Genomic DNA, 17,357 nt, shown 5'->3' with positions numbered 1-17,357 from the left:
TAAATTCCCTCTGGAGTGGCAGCTCGTGCTCAGAGTGTGCTCTGGGCGTTTGTAAATTCAGAACATGGTCAGATTGTCCATTTGTAAATTCAGAGCATTTCACTTTTGGAGCGTTCAGAGCGCACGCAGGACGCTCTGGCAGAGGAGTAGGGTTGATCCGAGCATTCTGACCTCACAACGGTAGTCAAGCACCCAAGCTAACTGGCTAAAGTTAGCCAGCTTGTTAGCTACTTCCAGACATAAATGAAAGAACACCTCACTCTGACCATTTTACTCACCCTAGCAGAGAGCTGGTTAGGCTGTTGAATTATTGAATTAATATTTTTTGCCGATGTCTACTGTCACCGGTCATATACAACGGGTGTCGAGCGTTAGTAAATTCATCAGTTATTTAGCGCTCTGGCACACAGACGAGAGTGTTCTGAAATTGGAGTAAGATAGCCATAGTGAATTTACGAACGCACCCTTGATATCCTGCTGCTTCGCTGCCTTTAGTAACTGATGCCTGAATGATTGATTTCTGCCTTGATTCCTGTTCAAAAATAAACAAATGGATTGATGAACCAGTTGACCCCATGACCCTAAATAACTCATTATATTGATCAAGGATCTAAGAAGGGGTGGCTGACATTAGCCACATTAGAAATTGGTCTTCAAATAGGTTATTGTCCATCAATCTGTCACATTGGAAATACGTAAGGATACAGCACAGTTACGCTGTAGTACCATCATATCGTATTGGCTACCTATTGATACGAGAACAGACAGACTAGAATAAAGGTATATGAAAACAGATTAATGGAGAAACAGACATGCATGAACACAGAATGCACAGTAATCCATACAATTTCTGCAGAAACACAATCGGAACAATCTTTAAGCACGGTTTATTGGCACACATAATGGCAAAGCATACATACCAGACATCAGATATGACACAAAACATCTCTGCGATATAATGTACAAATTGTGCAGAGTTCTAATAATACCAGGTTCAAACCTATTCAGAAATGTGTTAGCTTCCTCACAAATGCACAAATAAATACACAAAAGATCCAAACGTTGTCTTCTTGCCTTTAAGAAACTAAATCCAACAGAAGAGTAGACTAGAGGAGATCAGGGGGGAATCATAGTCAAAGAACAACTGGTAACACTAAAGGAGGGGTTTTAAAACTGCATTTCTGTAGGGCCTTGAGTATGCTGGTTTTTGCTCAATAATTTGCAAATGATGTATACTGAACGAAAACATGTATGTAACATGCAACCATTTCAACGATTTTACTAAGTTACAGTTCATATAAGTAAATCAGTATTTTTGAAATAAATGAATTAGACCCTAATCTATAGATTTCACATGACTGGGCAGGGGCACAGCTATGTGTGGGTCTAGGAGGCATAGGCCCACCCACTGGGGAGCCAGGCCCAGCCAATCCGAATGAGTTTTCCCCACGAAAGGGCTTTATTACAAGACAGAAATACTCCTCAGTTTGGGTGGTTGGTCTCAGATGATCCCACAGGTGAAGAAGCCGGATGTGGAGGTCCTGGGCTGGTGTGGTTACACGTAGTCTGCGGTTGTGAGGACGGTTGGACATTCTGCCAAATTCTCTAAAACTACATTGGAGGTGGCTTGGTAGAGAAATTAACATGGTAGAGAAATTAACATTAAATTCTCTGGCAACAGCTCTGGTGGACATTCCTGCAGTCAACATGCCAATTGCACGCTCCCTCAAAACTTGAGACATCTGTGGCATTGGGTTGTGTGACACATTTTTGTGGCCTTTATTTTCTCCAACATAAGGTGCACCTGTGTAATGATCATGCTGTTTAATCAGCTTCTTGAAATGCCACACCTGTCAGGTGGATGGATTATCTTGGCAAAGGAGAAATGCTTACTAATAGGGATGTAAACAAATTTGTGCACAAAATTGGAGAGAAAGAAGCTTTTTGTGTGTATGGAAAATTTCTGGAATCTTTTGTTTCAGCTCATGAAACATGGGACCAACACTTCACATGTTATTGTTATATTTTTGTTCAGTATATCTTTAATATCTCTCCATTGAGACTAAAATGTTGTTTAAGATTTGACTTCTGCATTAAATAAATGACTGGATATAAACAAAACAATAAATGTGCTGTTTATAGCAGCAGAAATCGGTCAGACAAACAACCAGAATCCAAAATGCCCTATAGAAATGTGAAACTCATACAAATCAAAAAGCTTGTCGAAACAGCTGCCATGTACAGTACAAAATGGTTTCAGAATGGTAGCTAATCTTATATGGATAAAATTGTAGTTCACACCTCTATTTACAGAGCACAGAGCTAGTTAGAGGACTCATCCTTATATCTGTGCCATTATAGAATCTGTGACAGCATGAGCAACCCATTGAGGCTACAACCCATAGAAATCCCCACCTAGTTGACTACTTTGACTACTTTAAAATGAAGGAAGCTGGAAGGCCTCAATGGCGCTGCTCCTGGTAAAACGGTCTCTATCATTCTCTATGTTACAGAGCTAGAAACCTTGTAACAGTGTTCCCAAACTGATGAATAAAATGGCTGTGTCACAAAAAGGTACATAATATACTGTATTTATTTATTTATTTATCCTTTATTTAACTAGGCAAGTCAGTTAAGAACAAATTCTTATTTACAATGACGGCCTACCAGGGAACAGTGGGTTAACTGCCTTGTTCAGGGGCAGAACGACAGATTTTTACCTTGTCAGCTCGAGGATTCGATCCAGCAATCTTTCGGTTACTGGCCCAACGCTCTAACCACTAGGCTACCTGCCTCCCTGTACTGTACAGTACAGTACCAGTCAAAAGTTTGGACACACCTACTCATTCAAGGATTTTTCTTTATTTTTACTATTTTCTACATTGTAGAATAATAGCGAAGACATCAAAACTATTAAATAACAAATATGGAATCATGTAGTAATGAAAAAAGTGTTATATCAAAATATATTTTAGATTCTTCAAATAGACACCCTTTGCACACTCTTGGTATTCTCTCAACCAGCTTCACCTGGAATGCTTTTCCAACAGTCTTGAAGGAATTCCCACATATGCTTGAGCACTTGTTGTCTGCTTTGGGTTGAGGTGGGGTGATTGTAGAGGCCAGGTCATCTGATGCAGCTCTCCATCACTCTCCTTCTTGGTCAAATAGCCATCCGTTCTAATCTGCGTCTCACAAAGACACAGCGGTTGGAAACTAAAATCCCAAATTTGGACTCATCAGACCAAAGGACAGATTTCAACTGGTCCAATGTCCATTACTCGTATTTCTTAGCCCAAGCAAGTCTCTTCTTCTTATTGGTGTCCTTTAGTAGTGGGTTCTTTGCAGCAATTCGTCCATGAAGGTCTGATTCACGCAGCCTCCTATGAACAATTGATGTTGAGATGTGTCTGTTACTTGAGCTCTGTAAAGCATTTATTTGCCTGCAATTTCTGAGGCTGGTAACGCTAATGAATTTATCCTCTGCAGCAGAGGTAACTCTGGGTCTTCCTTTCCTGTGGCGGTCCTCATGAGAGCCAGTTTCATCATAGCGCTTGATGGTTTTTGCGACTGCACTTGAAGAAACTTTCAAAGTTTTTAAAAATGTCTGTATTGACTGACCTTCATGTCTTAAAGCAATGATGGACTGTCATTTCTCTTTGCTTATTTGAGCCGTTCATCCCATAATATATATGGTCTTTTACCAAGTATGGCTATCTTCTGTCTACCACCCTTACCTTGTCACAACACAACGGATTGGCTCAAACGCATTAAGGAGGAAAGACATTTTTAAGTACTTTTAACAAGGCACACCTGTTAATTGAAATGCATTCCAGGTGACTACCTCATGAAGCTGGTTGAGAGAATGCCAAGACTGTGCAAAGCTGTCATCAAGGCAAAGGGTGGCTACTTTGAATAATCTCAAATATATTTAGATTTGTTTAACACTTTGTTGGTTACTACGTGATTCCATATGTGTTATTTCAGTTTTGATATCTTCACTATTATTCCACAATGTAGAAATAGTCAAAATAAAGAAAAACCCTTGAATGAGTACGTGTGTCCAAACGTTTGACTGGTACTGTATATCAAACAAACAAAACTAAATCATGCAGGAAAAAACTTTAAACATCAGTTTGGGAGTAGGTCATTAAAGGGAAAGAAACATTCCAAATGTGAAAGGCCTACTGATTGGCAAAGTACAAACATGATTGTAAAGTATTTTGGGGAGAAGCAAAAGAACACCAATAGACTACAAACACAATCAAACAGGTTTGCATGAAATAACAATTGGCGCTGATGCAGTAATTCTGGAAAAGTAATCATGGAACACGTGTCTCCCCACTTGAAGCTGTCCTTAAAGGTGAAACAGAGTCACTTTCCTTTTCATTGAAAATCCAACAAAAGACAACTGTAAACAAACCAACAGCCAAATTAATTTTCAATAAAAAGGCAAAAGCTCAAGACGGCGACGTCTCGGCCATCGCGGATGCAGTTTGGTGGCTCTATATGGGCTGAGTATAAACCTTGCCGGTTAGTTCTGATTGAGGCTGATGCCCTTAAAGGAGCCATTTTGTTTATGATGTTTTGTTTTGACTTCCCCTGTCAACTGTCCCAGAGGTGTTGCAACGTGCAAATCAAAGGTCAAAAGGGCAACAACCACAGAATCGCACTACAGTTAAAGCTCAAGGACTGAGAAGGTGTCCAAGAGGGACAATTCATATGAACACCTGCATTGTCATTCCCAGAGCTATCCCAACTCTCCTAACACTGTGAATTCCCACCAAATCCAAACAGAGGAATTCTAGGAAAAATTGAAAAAGAAAACCCAGTATTGTTTACGTCATCATTGCAATGCATACAACCGGTATGTATTTAGGTGAAAAAGCAGTGTTATTCGTATGGATATTGCTGTGCAATGTTATTCAGTTCTCTGTCTCGCTCCTCGATGTTACAGTGAAGTCGGAGAAGAATTGTTCTGGTATTTGGTGGAGATGATCGATCATGATGAGTGACAGTGACACCGTTGACCACGACGTGAAAAAAATTGCCAACAGGGTTCAATTCAGTACAATGTGAGGTTTTAGAGGGCGCCGCCCTACTGTGCCAAATAGGTACAGTTTTTTAATAATTATTTTCCCTCTTTGTTTTACTGTGAGGGCAACATGGTCTCATTAGAATATGTCCAAAATAGTAACATTCAACCATTGAAGTTAAATGTCAGCTAAGCGGACATATGAAGGTGGGGGCACTGACTGTGCTCTCGGTGGCCTTGGTCTCTGTGTGTTCTACTGTGACGACTGAGGCGCTGTGCTCTCGGCCTTGCTGTCCTGGTTGTTGAGCGGCTTGCTGCCCCACGGGCTGTTGTTGCCGAGCGCTGGCGAGCCGTTGAAGTCATCCTCGTCATCCAATCCGTTGGTAGCGTCGTACTGCGTGTTCTCCAGACGTGTGATCAGACGCTCGTCCTCGTCCCCGAACTCCCCGCCCATCAGGGTGGGCTCACCAACCACCATCACGTCCTGAAAGGAGAGAGGTTAAGGGCCAGACATTAAGGTCAGGTTAAAGGTCAGAAATGTTTAATGACGCATTGCTGCATGTGTGAGAAATGCATGACGTTCTGAGAGATAATATATGTAGAATTGATAATATATTGATTGTACGGCAGTACCAGTCAAACATTTGGAAGCACAAACTCATTCAAGGGGTTTTCTTTATTTTTACTATTTTCTACATTGTAGAATAATAATGAAGACATCAAAACTATGAAATGAAGCATATGGAATCATGTAGTAACCAAAAAAGTGTTAAACAAAACAAAATAGATTTTAGATTCTTCAAAGTAGCCACCCTTTGCCTTGATGACAGCTTTGCACACTCTTGGCATTCTCTCAACCAGCTTCATGAGGAATGCTTTTCCAACAGTCTTGAAGGAGTTCCCACATATGCTCAGCGCTTGTTGGCTACTTTTCCTTCTCTCTGCGGTCCAACTCATCCCAAACCATCTCAATTGGGTTGAGGTCGGGTGATTGTGGAGGCCAGGTCATCTGATGCAGCATTCCATCACTCTCCTTGGTCAAATAGCCCTTACACAGCCTGGAGCTGTGCTTCGGGTCATTGTCCTGTTGAAAAACAAATGATAGTCCCGCTAAGCACAAACCAGATGGGATGGTGTATCGCTGCAGAGTGCTGTGATAGCCATACTGGTTAAGTGTGCCTTGAATTCCAAATAAATCACAGACAGTGTTACCAGCAAAGCACCCCCACACCATCACACCTCCTCCTCTATGCTTCACGGTGGTAACCACACATGTGGCGATCATCCGTTGACCTACTCTGCGTCTCACAAAGACACGGCAGTTGGAACCAAAAATCTCAAATTTGGACTCATCAGACCAAAGGACAGATTTCCACGGTCTAATGTCCATTGCTTGTGTTTCTTAGCCCAAGCAAGTCTCTTCTTATTATTGCTGTCCTTTAGTAGTGGTTTCTTTGAAGCAATTCGACCATGAAGGCCTGATTCACGCAGCCTCTTCTGAACAGTTGATGTTGCGATGTGTCTGTTACTTGAACTCTGTGAAGCATTTATTTGGGCTGCAATCTGAGGTGCAGTTAACTCTAATGACCGTATCCTCTGTAGCAGGGGTAACTCTGGGTATTCCTGTGGCGGTCCTCATGAGAGCCAGTTTCATCATAGCTCTTGATGGTTTTTGCGACTGCACTTGAAGAAACTATCAAAGTTCTTGAAATGTTCCGTATTGACTGACTTTCATGTCTTAAAGCAATGATGGACTGCCATTTCTCTTTGCTTATTTGAGCTGTTCTTCCCATAATATGGATTTGGTATTTTACCAAGTTGGGCTATCTGTATACCACCCTTACCTTGTCACAACACAACTGATTGGCTCAAACGCATTAAGAAGGAAAGAAATTCCACAAATGAACTTTTAACAAGGCACACCTGTTAATTGGATTGCATTCCAGGTGACTACCTCATGAAGCTGGTTGAGAGAATGCCAAGAGTGTGCAAAACTGTCATCAAGGCAAATGGTGGCTACTTTGAAGAATCTAAAATATATTTGGATTTGTTTAACACTTTTTTGGTTACTACATGATTCCACGTGTTATTTCCATAGTTTTGATGTCTTCACTATTATTCTACAATGTAGAAAATAGTCAAAATAAAGAAAAACTGAATGAGTTTTTTAAACTTTTGACTGGTACTGTGTATTGATCATATATGTTTTATGGTGTGATATGCAGGTTATTAACTCTTAGTCTATGGAAATATTCATTCAGCACAGTTCATGTCAAAGCATAAGTCAGATGTTCATATAACTGTCGATGACTATACATGCAAAGTGTATTGGTCATACAGAAATTAAGCTTAGAACTGTCTTTGTTCCTGCTTATTGCTGTACTATGGCTACTGACAAGTGTCCACTCTAATCTGTATGGATGATAGTTCCTACCACTGCAATGAAGGGCCAAAAGCAAAAACACTAGAGGACATTGGGTCTCATCAAGACCAGTAGCCTACACAAGTAGCCTACCCCTGAGCTTCTAATCCTGAATGGAGGCGTGGGTTCAGATCCCACTTCTGACACCATATGTTGGTAAGGAGATGGGACACTATTCTGTTATAGCTACAATAACATATTTGCTAAGGCCGGGATTCAACTCATAGCGCAGCGCACTAGACAGTTGACAATGCAGATTTTAAAGGCATTTTCCCCAACGTTCGTGGAGATCGTATTTACGGTTAACGCTGCAGATGTCGGTTCAATCTGAAATTACCAATAAATGTCAAGTGAGCTATAACACAGATCTAATGCTGATCGGATTGAATCCCAACCTAGGATAAAACCTGATATGTTATACAGATCATTATCGGTACTGTAGTACATAATGCTACAACCCATAAACTGCCCATGCTATCACAGTCTTTTGCGGCAAGTGAGTCCTCTATCCATCTCTATGACAACTACTCATGGGTTTCAAACCCCATCTAATCCTTCTAACCATACTAACATTCTAACCCATTTTACCCTTCTAACGATCTAACCCATTTAACCCTTCTAACCATTTAACCCTTCTAACCATTTTACCCTTCTAACCATTTTATAATTCTAAGCATCTAATCCATCTAACCCATCTAATCCATCTAACCATTCTAACCCACTTAACCCTTCTAACCCATCTAACTAATTTGACCCTTCTAACCCATTTGACCATTCTAACCCGTCTAATCCATCTAACCCTTCTAATCCATCTAACCATTTTACCCTTCTAACCCATCAAATCCATTTTACCCTTCTAACCATTTTACCCTTCTAACCATCTAACCCATTTTACCCTTCTAACCATCTGACTCTTCTAACCCATCTAATCCTTCTAACCATTTTACCTTTCTAACCATTTTACACTTCTGACCATCTAATCCATTTTACACTTCTGACAATTTTACCCTTCTGACAATTTTACCCTTCTACCCATTTTGCCCTTCTGACCATCTAATCCATTTTACCCTTCTAACCATTTTACCCTCCTAACCATCTAACCCATCTAATCAATTTTACCCTCCTAACCATCTAACCCTTGTAACCCTTGTAACCATCTAACCCTTCTTATCCACCTGACCCTTTAACCCATTTTACCATTCTAACCATTTTACCCTTCTGACCATCTAACCCATCTAATCCATGTTTACCCTTCTAACCATTTTACCCTTCTAACCATCTTACCCTTGTAACCCATTTTACCTTTCTAATCATTTTACCCTTCTAACCAATTTACCCTTCTAATCCATTTTACCATTCTAATCCATTTTACCATTCTAACCATGTAACCCTTCTAACCATTTTACCCATTTTACCCTTCTAATCCATGGAACCCTTCTAACCCATCTAACCCTTCTAACCCATCTGACCCGTCTGACCCTTCTAACCATTTTACCCTTCTAACCATCTTACCCATTTTACCCTTCTAACCATTTTACCCTCCTAACCATCTAACCCATCTAATCCATTTTTACCCTTCTAACCATCTTACCCTTCTAACCATCTTACCCTTGTAATCCATCTAACCCTTCTAATCCATCTGACCCTTCTAACCATTTTACCCTTCTAACCCATCAAATCCATTTTACCCTTCTAACCATTTTACCCTTCTAACTCATCTAATCCATTTTACCATTCTAAACATTTTACCCTTCTAACTCATCTAATCCATCTAACCCATCTAATCAATTTTACCCTTCTAACCATCTTACCTTTCTAGCCATTTTACCCTTCTAACCCATTTTACCCTTCGAACCATCTTACCCTTCTAACCATCTAACCCATTTTACCCTTCTAACTCATCTAATCCATTTTACCCTTCTAACCATCTTACCCTAACTTTAACCATTCTAAACCTTCTAACCCATCTGACCATTCTAACCCTTCTAATCTATCTAACCCATTTTACCCTTCTAACCATCTGACCCTTCTAATCCATCTAACCCATTTAATCCATCTAACCCTTCTAACCCATCTAACCCTTCTAACCATTTTTTACCTTTCTAACCATTTTACACTTCTGACCATCTAATCCATTTTACCCTTCTAACCATTTTACCCTCCTAACCATCTAACCCATCTAATCAATTTTACCCTCCTAACCATCTAACCCTTGTAACCCTTGTAACCATCTAACCCTTCTTATCCACCTGACCCTTTAACCCATTTTACCATTCTAACCATTTTACCCTTCTGACCATCTAACCCATCTTACCCTTCTAACCATTTTACCCTCCTAACCATCTAACCCATCTAATCAATTTTTACCCTTCTAACCATTTTACCCTTCTAACCATCTTACCCTTCTAACCCATTTTACCTTTCTAATCATTTTACCCTTCTAACCAATTTACCCTTCTAATCCATTTTACCATTCTAACCATTTTACCATTCTAACCATTTTACCCTTCTGACCATCTAACCCATGTAACCCTTCTAACCATTTTACCCATTTTACCCTTCTAATCCATGGAACCCTTCTAATCCATCTAACCCATCTAACCCTTCTGACCCATCTGACCCTTCTAACCATTTTACCCTTCTAACCATCTTACCCATTTTACCCTTCTAACCATTTTACTCTTCTAACCATTTTACCCTCCTAACCATCTAACCCATCTAATCCATTTTTACCCTTCTAACCATCTTACCCTTCTAACCATCTTACCCTTGTAATCCATTTTACCTTTCTAACCAATTTACCCTTCTAACCCATCTAATCCATTTTACCATTCTAACCCATCTAACCCTTCTAACCATTTTACCCATCTAACCCTTCTAATCCATCTAACCCTTCTAATCCATCTGACCCTTCTAACCCATCTAATATATCTAACCCATCTAATCTATCTAACCCTTGTAATCCATCTAACCCTTCTAATCCACTTTTACCCTTCTAACCAACCATCTAACCCCTCTAATCCATCTAACCCATCTAACCCTTCTAACCATCGGACCCTTCTAACCATTTTACCCTTCAAACCATTTTACCCATCTAATCCATTTTTACCCTTCTAACCATCTTACCCATCTAACCATTTTACCCATCTAATCCTTTTTACCCTTCTAACCATTTTACCCTTCTAACCATCTAACCCATTTTACCCTTCTAACCCATCTAATCAATTTTACCCTTCTAACCATCTTTCCCACTTTACCCATCTAAACTTTCTAACCCATCTGACCATTCTAACCCTTCTAATCTATCTAACCCATTTTACCATTCTAACCATCTGACCCTTCTAACCCATTTTACCCTTCTAACCATCTTACCCACTTTACCCTTCTAACCCTTCTAATCCATCTAAACTTTCTAACCCATCTGACCATTCTAACCCTTCTAATCTATCTAACCCATTTTACCATTCTAACCATCTGACCCTTCTAATCCATCTAACCCATTTTACCCTTCTAACCATCTGACCCTTCTAATCCTTCTAACCATTTTACCTTTCTAACCATTTTACACTTCTGACCATCTAATCCATTTTACACTTCTGACAATTTTACCCTTCTACCCATTTTACCCTTCTACCCATTTTACCCTTCTGACCATCTAATCCATTTTACCCTTCTAACCATTTTACCCTCCTAACCATCTAACCCATCTAATCAATTTTACCCTTCTACCCATCTTACCCTTGTAACCCTTGTAACCATCTAACCCTTCTTATCCACCTGACCCTTTAACCCATTTTACCATTCTAACCATTTTACCCTTCTGACCATCTAACCCATCTTACCCTTTTAACCATTTTACCCTTCTAACCATTTTACCCTCCTAACCATCTAACCCTTCTTATCCACCTGACCCTTTAACCCATTTTACCATTCTAACCATTTTACCCTTCTGACCATCTAACCCATCTTACCCTTCTAACCATTTAACCCTTCTAACCATTTTACCCTTCTAACCATTTTATACTTCTAAGCATCTAATCCATCTAACCCATCTAATCCATCTAACCATTCTAACCCACTTAACCCTTCTAACCCATCTAACTAATTTGACCCTTCTAACCCATTTGACCATTCTAACCCGTCTAATCCATCTAACCCTTCTAAGCCATCTGACCCTTCTAACCATTTTACCCTTCTAACCCATCAAATCCATTTTACCCTTCTAACCATTTGACCCTTCTAACCATCTAACCCATTTTACCCTTCTAACCATCTGACCCTTCTAACCCATCTAATCATTTTACCTTTCTAACCATTTTACACTTCTGACCATCTAATCCATTTTACACTTCTGACAATTTTACCCTTCTGACAATTTTACCCTTCTACCCATTTTACCCTTCTGACCATCTAACCCATCTAATCCATTTTACCCTTCTAACCATTTTACCCTCCTAACCATCTAACCCATCTAATCAATTTTACCCTCCTAACCATCTAACCCTTGTAACCCTTGTAACCATCTAACCCTTCTTATCCACCTGACCCTTTAACCCATTTTACCATTCTAACCATTTTACCCTTCTGACCATCTAACCCATCTTACCCTTCTAACCATTTTACCCTCCTAACCATCTAACCCATCTAATCCATGTTTACCCTTCTAACCATCTTACCCTTGTAACCATCTTACCCTTGTAACCCATTTTACCTTTCTAATCATTTTACCCTTCTAACCAATTTACCCTTCTAATCCATTTTACCATTCTAACCCATTTTACCATTCTAACCATTTTACCATTCTAACCATCTAACCCATGTAACCCTTCTAACCATTTTACCCATTTTACCCTTCTAATCCATGGAACCCTTCTAATCCATCTAACCCATCTAACCCTTCTAACCCATCTGACCCGTCTGACCCTTCTAACCATTTTACCCTTCTAACCATCTTACCCATTTTACCCTTCTAACCATTTTACCCTCCTAACCATCTAACCCATCTAATCCATTTTACCCTTCTAACCATCTTACCCTTCTAACCATCTAAACCTTCTAATCCATCTAACCCTTCTAACCATTTTACCCTTCTAACCCATCAAATCGATTTTACCCTTCTAACCATTTTACCCTTCTAACATCTAACCCATTTTACCCTTCTAACATCTAATCCATTTTACCATTCTAAACATTTTACCCTTCTAACTCATCTAATCCATCTAACCCATCTAATCAATTTTACCCTTCTAACCATCTTACCTTTCTAGCCATTTTACCCTTCTAACCCATCGAATCCATTTTACCCTTCGAACCATCTTACCCTTCTAACCATTTTACCCTTCTAACCATTTTACCCTTCTAACCATTTTACCCTTCTAACCAATTTACCCTTCTAACCATCTTACCCTTCGAACCATTTTACCCTTCTAATCCATTTGACCCTTCTAACCATCTTACCCTTCTAACCCTCCTAACCATCTAACCCATCTAATCCACTTTTACCCTTCTAACCCTCCTAACCATCTAACCCCTCTAATCCATCTAACCCTTCTAACCATCGGACCCTTCTAACCATTTTACCCTTCAAACCATTTTACCCATCTAATCCATTTTACCCATCTAATCCATTTTTACCCTTCTAACCATCTTACCCTTCTAACCATCTTACCCATCTAATCATTTTTACCCTTCTAACCATTTTACCCTTCTAACCATCTAACCCATTTTACCCTTCTAACCCATCTAATCCATTTTACCCTTCTAACCATCTTACCCACTTTACCATTCTAAACCTTCTAACCCATCTGACCATTCTAACCCTTCTAATCTATCTAACCCATTTTACCCTTCTAACCATCTGACCCTTCTAATCCATCTAACCCATTTTACCCTTCTAACCATCTGACCCTTCTAACCCATCTAATCCTTCTAACCATTTTACCTTTCTAACCATTTTACACTTCTGACCATCTAATCCATTTTACCCTTCTAACCATTTTACCCTCCTAACCATCTAACCCATCTAATCAATTTTACCCTCCTAACCATCTAACCCTTGTAACCCTTGTAACCATCTAACCCTTCTTATCCACCTGACCCTTTAACCCATTTTACCATTCTAACATTTTACCCTTCTGACCATTTCTACCCTCTAACCATCTTACCCATCTAACCATCTAACCCCTAATCCATTTTTAACCATTCTAACCATTTTACCCTTCTAACCATCTTACCCTTGTAACCCATTTTACCTTTCTAATCATTTTACCCTTCTAACCAATTTACCCTTCTAATCCATTTTACCATTCTAACCATTTTACCATTCTAACCATTTTACCCTTCTGACCATCTAACCCATGTAACCCTTCTAACCATTTTACCCATTTTACCCTTCTAATCCATGGAACCCTTCTAATCCATCTAACCCATCTAACCCTTCTGACCCGTCTGACCCTTCTAACCATTTTACCCTTCTAACCATCTTACCCTTCTAACCATTTTACTCTTCTAACCATTTTACCCTCCTAACCATCTAACCCATCTAATCCATTTTTACCCTTCTAACCATCTTACCCTTCTAACCATTTTACCCTTGTAATCCATTTTACCTTTCTAATCATTTTACCCTTCTAACCAATTTACCCTTCTAACCCATCTAATCCATTTTACCATTCTAACCCATCTAACCCTTCTAACCATTTTACCCATCTAACCCTTCTAATCCATCTAACCCTTCTAATCCATCTGACCCTTCTAACCCATCTAATATATCTAACCCATCTAATCTATCTAACCCATCTGACCATTCTAACCCTTGTAATCCATCTAACCCTTCTAATCCACTTTTACCCTTCTAACCCTCCTAACCATCTAACCCCTCTAATCCATCTAACCCATCTAACCCTTCTAACCATTTTACCCTTCAAACCATTTTACCCATCTAATCCATTTTTACCCTTCTAACCATCTTACCCTTCTAACCATCCATCTAACCATCTTACCCTTCTTTTTACCCTTCTAACCATTTTACCCTTCTAACCATCTAACCCATTTTACCATTAATCCATTTAACCCTTCTAACCCATCTAATCCATTTTACCCTTCTAACCATCTAACCCATTTTACCCTTCTAACCCATCTAAACTTTCTAACCCATCTGACCATTCTAACCCTTCTAATCTATCTAACCCATTTTACCATTCTAACCATCTGACCCTTCTAATCCATCTAACCCATTTTACCCTTCTAACCATCTTACCCACTTTACCCTTCTAACCCTTCTAATCCATCTAAACTTTCTAACCCATCTGACCATTCTAACCCTTCTAATCCATCTAACCCATTTTACCATTCTTCTAACCATCTAACCCATTTTACCCTTCTTCTAACCCATCTAATCCTTCTAACCATTTTACCTTTCTAACCATTTTACACTTCTGACCATCTAATCAATTTTACACTTCTGACAATTTTACCCTTCTACCCATTTTACCCTTCTGACCATTTTACCCTTCTGACCATCTAATCCATTTTACCCTTCTAACCATTTTACCCTCCTAACCATCTAACCCATCTAATCAATTTGACCCTTCTACCCATCTTACCCTTGTAACCCTTGTAACCATCTAACCCTTCTTATCCACCTGACCCTTTAACCCATTTTACCATTCTAACCATTTTACCCTTCTGACCATAACCCATCTTACCCTTCTAACCATTTTACCCTTCTAACCATTTTACCCTCCTAACCATCTAACCCATCTAATCCATTTTTACCCTTGTAACCATTTTACCCATGTAACCCTTCTAACCATTTTACCCACTTTACCCTTCTAATCCATGGAACCCTTCTAATCCATCTAACCCATCTAACCCTTCTAACCCATCTGACCCTTCTGACCCTTCTAACCATTTTACCATTCTAAACAATTTACCCTTCTAACCCATGGAACCCTTCTAATCCATCTAACCCATCTAACCCTTCTAACCCATCTGACCCTTCTGACCAATTTACCCTTCTAACCCATCTAATCCATTTTAACATTCAAACCCATTTTACCATTGTAACCATTTGACCATCTAACCCTTCTAACCATTTTACCCACTTTACCCTTCTAATCCATGGAACCCATCTAACCCTTCTAACCCATCTGACCCTTCTAACCATTTTACCCTTCTAACCATCTTACCCATTTTACCCTTCTAACCATTTTACCCTTCTAACCATTTTACCCTCCTAACCATCTAACCCATCTAACCATCTTACCCTTGTAATCCATTTTACCCTTCTAACCATTTTACCCTTCTAACCATTTTACCCTTCTAACCATCTAACCCATCTAACCATCTTACCCTTCTAACCATCTTACCCTTCTAACCATCTTACCCTTCTAACCATCTTACCCTTCTAACCATCTTACCCTTCTAACCATCTTACCCTTCTAACCATCTTACCCTCCTAACCATCTAACCCATCTAACCATCTTACCCTTGTAATCCATTTGACCTTTCTAATCAATTTTTACCCTTCTAACCATCTTACCCTTCTAACCATCTTACCCTTCTAACCATCTTACCCTTCTAACCCATCTGACCCTTCTAACCATTCTAACCATTTTACCCTTCTAACCAATTTACCCTTCTAACCCATCTAATCCATTTTAACATTCAAACCCATTTTACCATTGTAACCATTTGACCATCTAACCCTTCTAACCATTTTACCCACTTTACCCTTCTAATCCATGGAACCCATCTAACCCTTCTAACCCATCTGACCCTTCTAACCATTTTACCCTTCTAACCATTTTTTTACCCTTCTAACCATTTTACTTACTAACCATCTAACCATCTTACCCTTGTAATCCATTTGACCTTTCTAATCAATTTTTACCCTTCTAACCATCTTACCCTTCTAACCATCTTACCCTTCTAACCATCTTACCCTTCTAACCATCTTACCCTTGTAATCCATTTTACCTTTCTAATCATTTTACCCTTCTAACCAATTTACCCTTCTAACCCATCTAATCCATTTTACCATTCTAACCCATCTAACCCTTCTAACCATTTTACCCATCTAACCCTTCTAATCCATCTAACCCTTCTAATCCATCTGACCCTTCTAATCCATCTGACCCTTCTAATCCATCTGACCCTTCTAATCCATCTGACCCTTCTAATCCATCTAAGCCATCTAACCCTTCTAACCATTTTACCCTTCTAACCAATTTACCATTCTAACCCATCTAATCAATTTTACCATTCTAACCCATTTTACCATTCTGACCATTTGACCCTTCTGACCATCTAACCCTTCTAATCCATCTAACCCTTCTAATCCATCTAACCCTTCTAATCCATCTAACCCTTCTAATCCATCTAACCCGTATAACCCTTATAATCCATCTAACCCCCATCTAACCCTTCTAATCCACGGAACCCTTCTAATCCATCTAACCCATCTAACCCGTCTAACCCATCTGACCCTTCTAATCCATCTAACCCATCTAACCCTTCTAATCCATATAACCCTTATAATCCATCTAACCCCCATCTAACCCCTATAATCATTCTAACCCTCCTTATCCTTCTAACCCTTCTAATCATTATAATCCATCTAACCATCTAATCCATCTGACCCTTCTAACCCATCTAATCTATCTAACCCATCTGACCATTATAACCCTTGTAATCCATCTAACCCTTCTAATCCACTTTTACCCTTCTAACCCTCCTAACCATCTAACCCCTCTAATCCATCTAACCCATCTAACCCTTCTAACCATCTTACCCATCTAATCCTTTTTACCCTTCTAACCATTTTACCCTTCTAACCATCTAACCCATTTTACCCTTCTAACCCATCTAATCCATTTTACCCTTCTAACCATCTTACCC

The 17,357-nt window shown here is 39.5% G+C and overlaps 1 protein-coding gene across 4 annotated transcripts in view; it reads right to left on the bottom strand.

The window, feature by feature from the left end:
• Window positions 1-870: 870 nt before the first annotated feature.
• Window positions 871-17,357, bottom strand: part of LOC115130826 (LIM domain-binding protein 2-like) — a 118,102-nt gene continuing 101,615 nt past the window's right edge. For all 4 annotated transcript variants that reach the window (XM_029662315.2, XM_029662316.2, XM_065019782.1 and 1 more), the window contains exon 9: window positions 871-5,519. In XM_029662315.2, the coding sequence (XP_029518175.1) occupies window positions 5,289-5,519 (231 nt within the window). In that variant the 3' untranslated portion in view covers window positions 871-5,288. The remainder of the gene's footprint in view (window positions 5,520-17,357) is intronic.

Source organism: Oncorhynchus nerka, linkage group LG6 (genome assembly GCF_034236695.1).
Source record: "Oncorhynchus nerka isolate Pitt River linkage group LG6, Oner_Uvic_2.0, whole genome shotgun sequence".
NCBI lineage: Eukaryota > Metazoa > Chordata > Actinopteri > Salmoniformes > Salmonidae > Oncorhynchus > Oncorhynchus nerka.
Note: the sequence above shows the minus strand (reverse complement) of the source record. Positions and strands in the feature narration are given on the sequence as shown.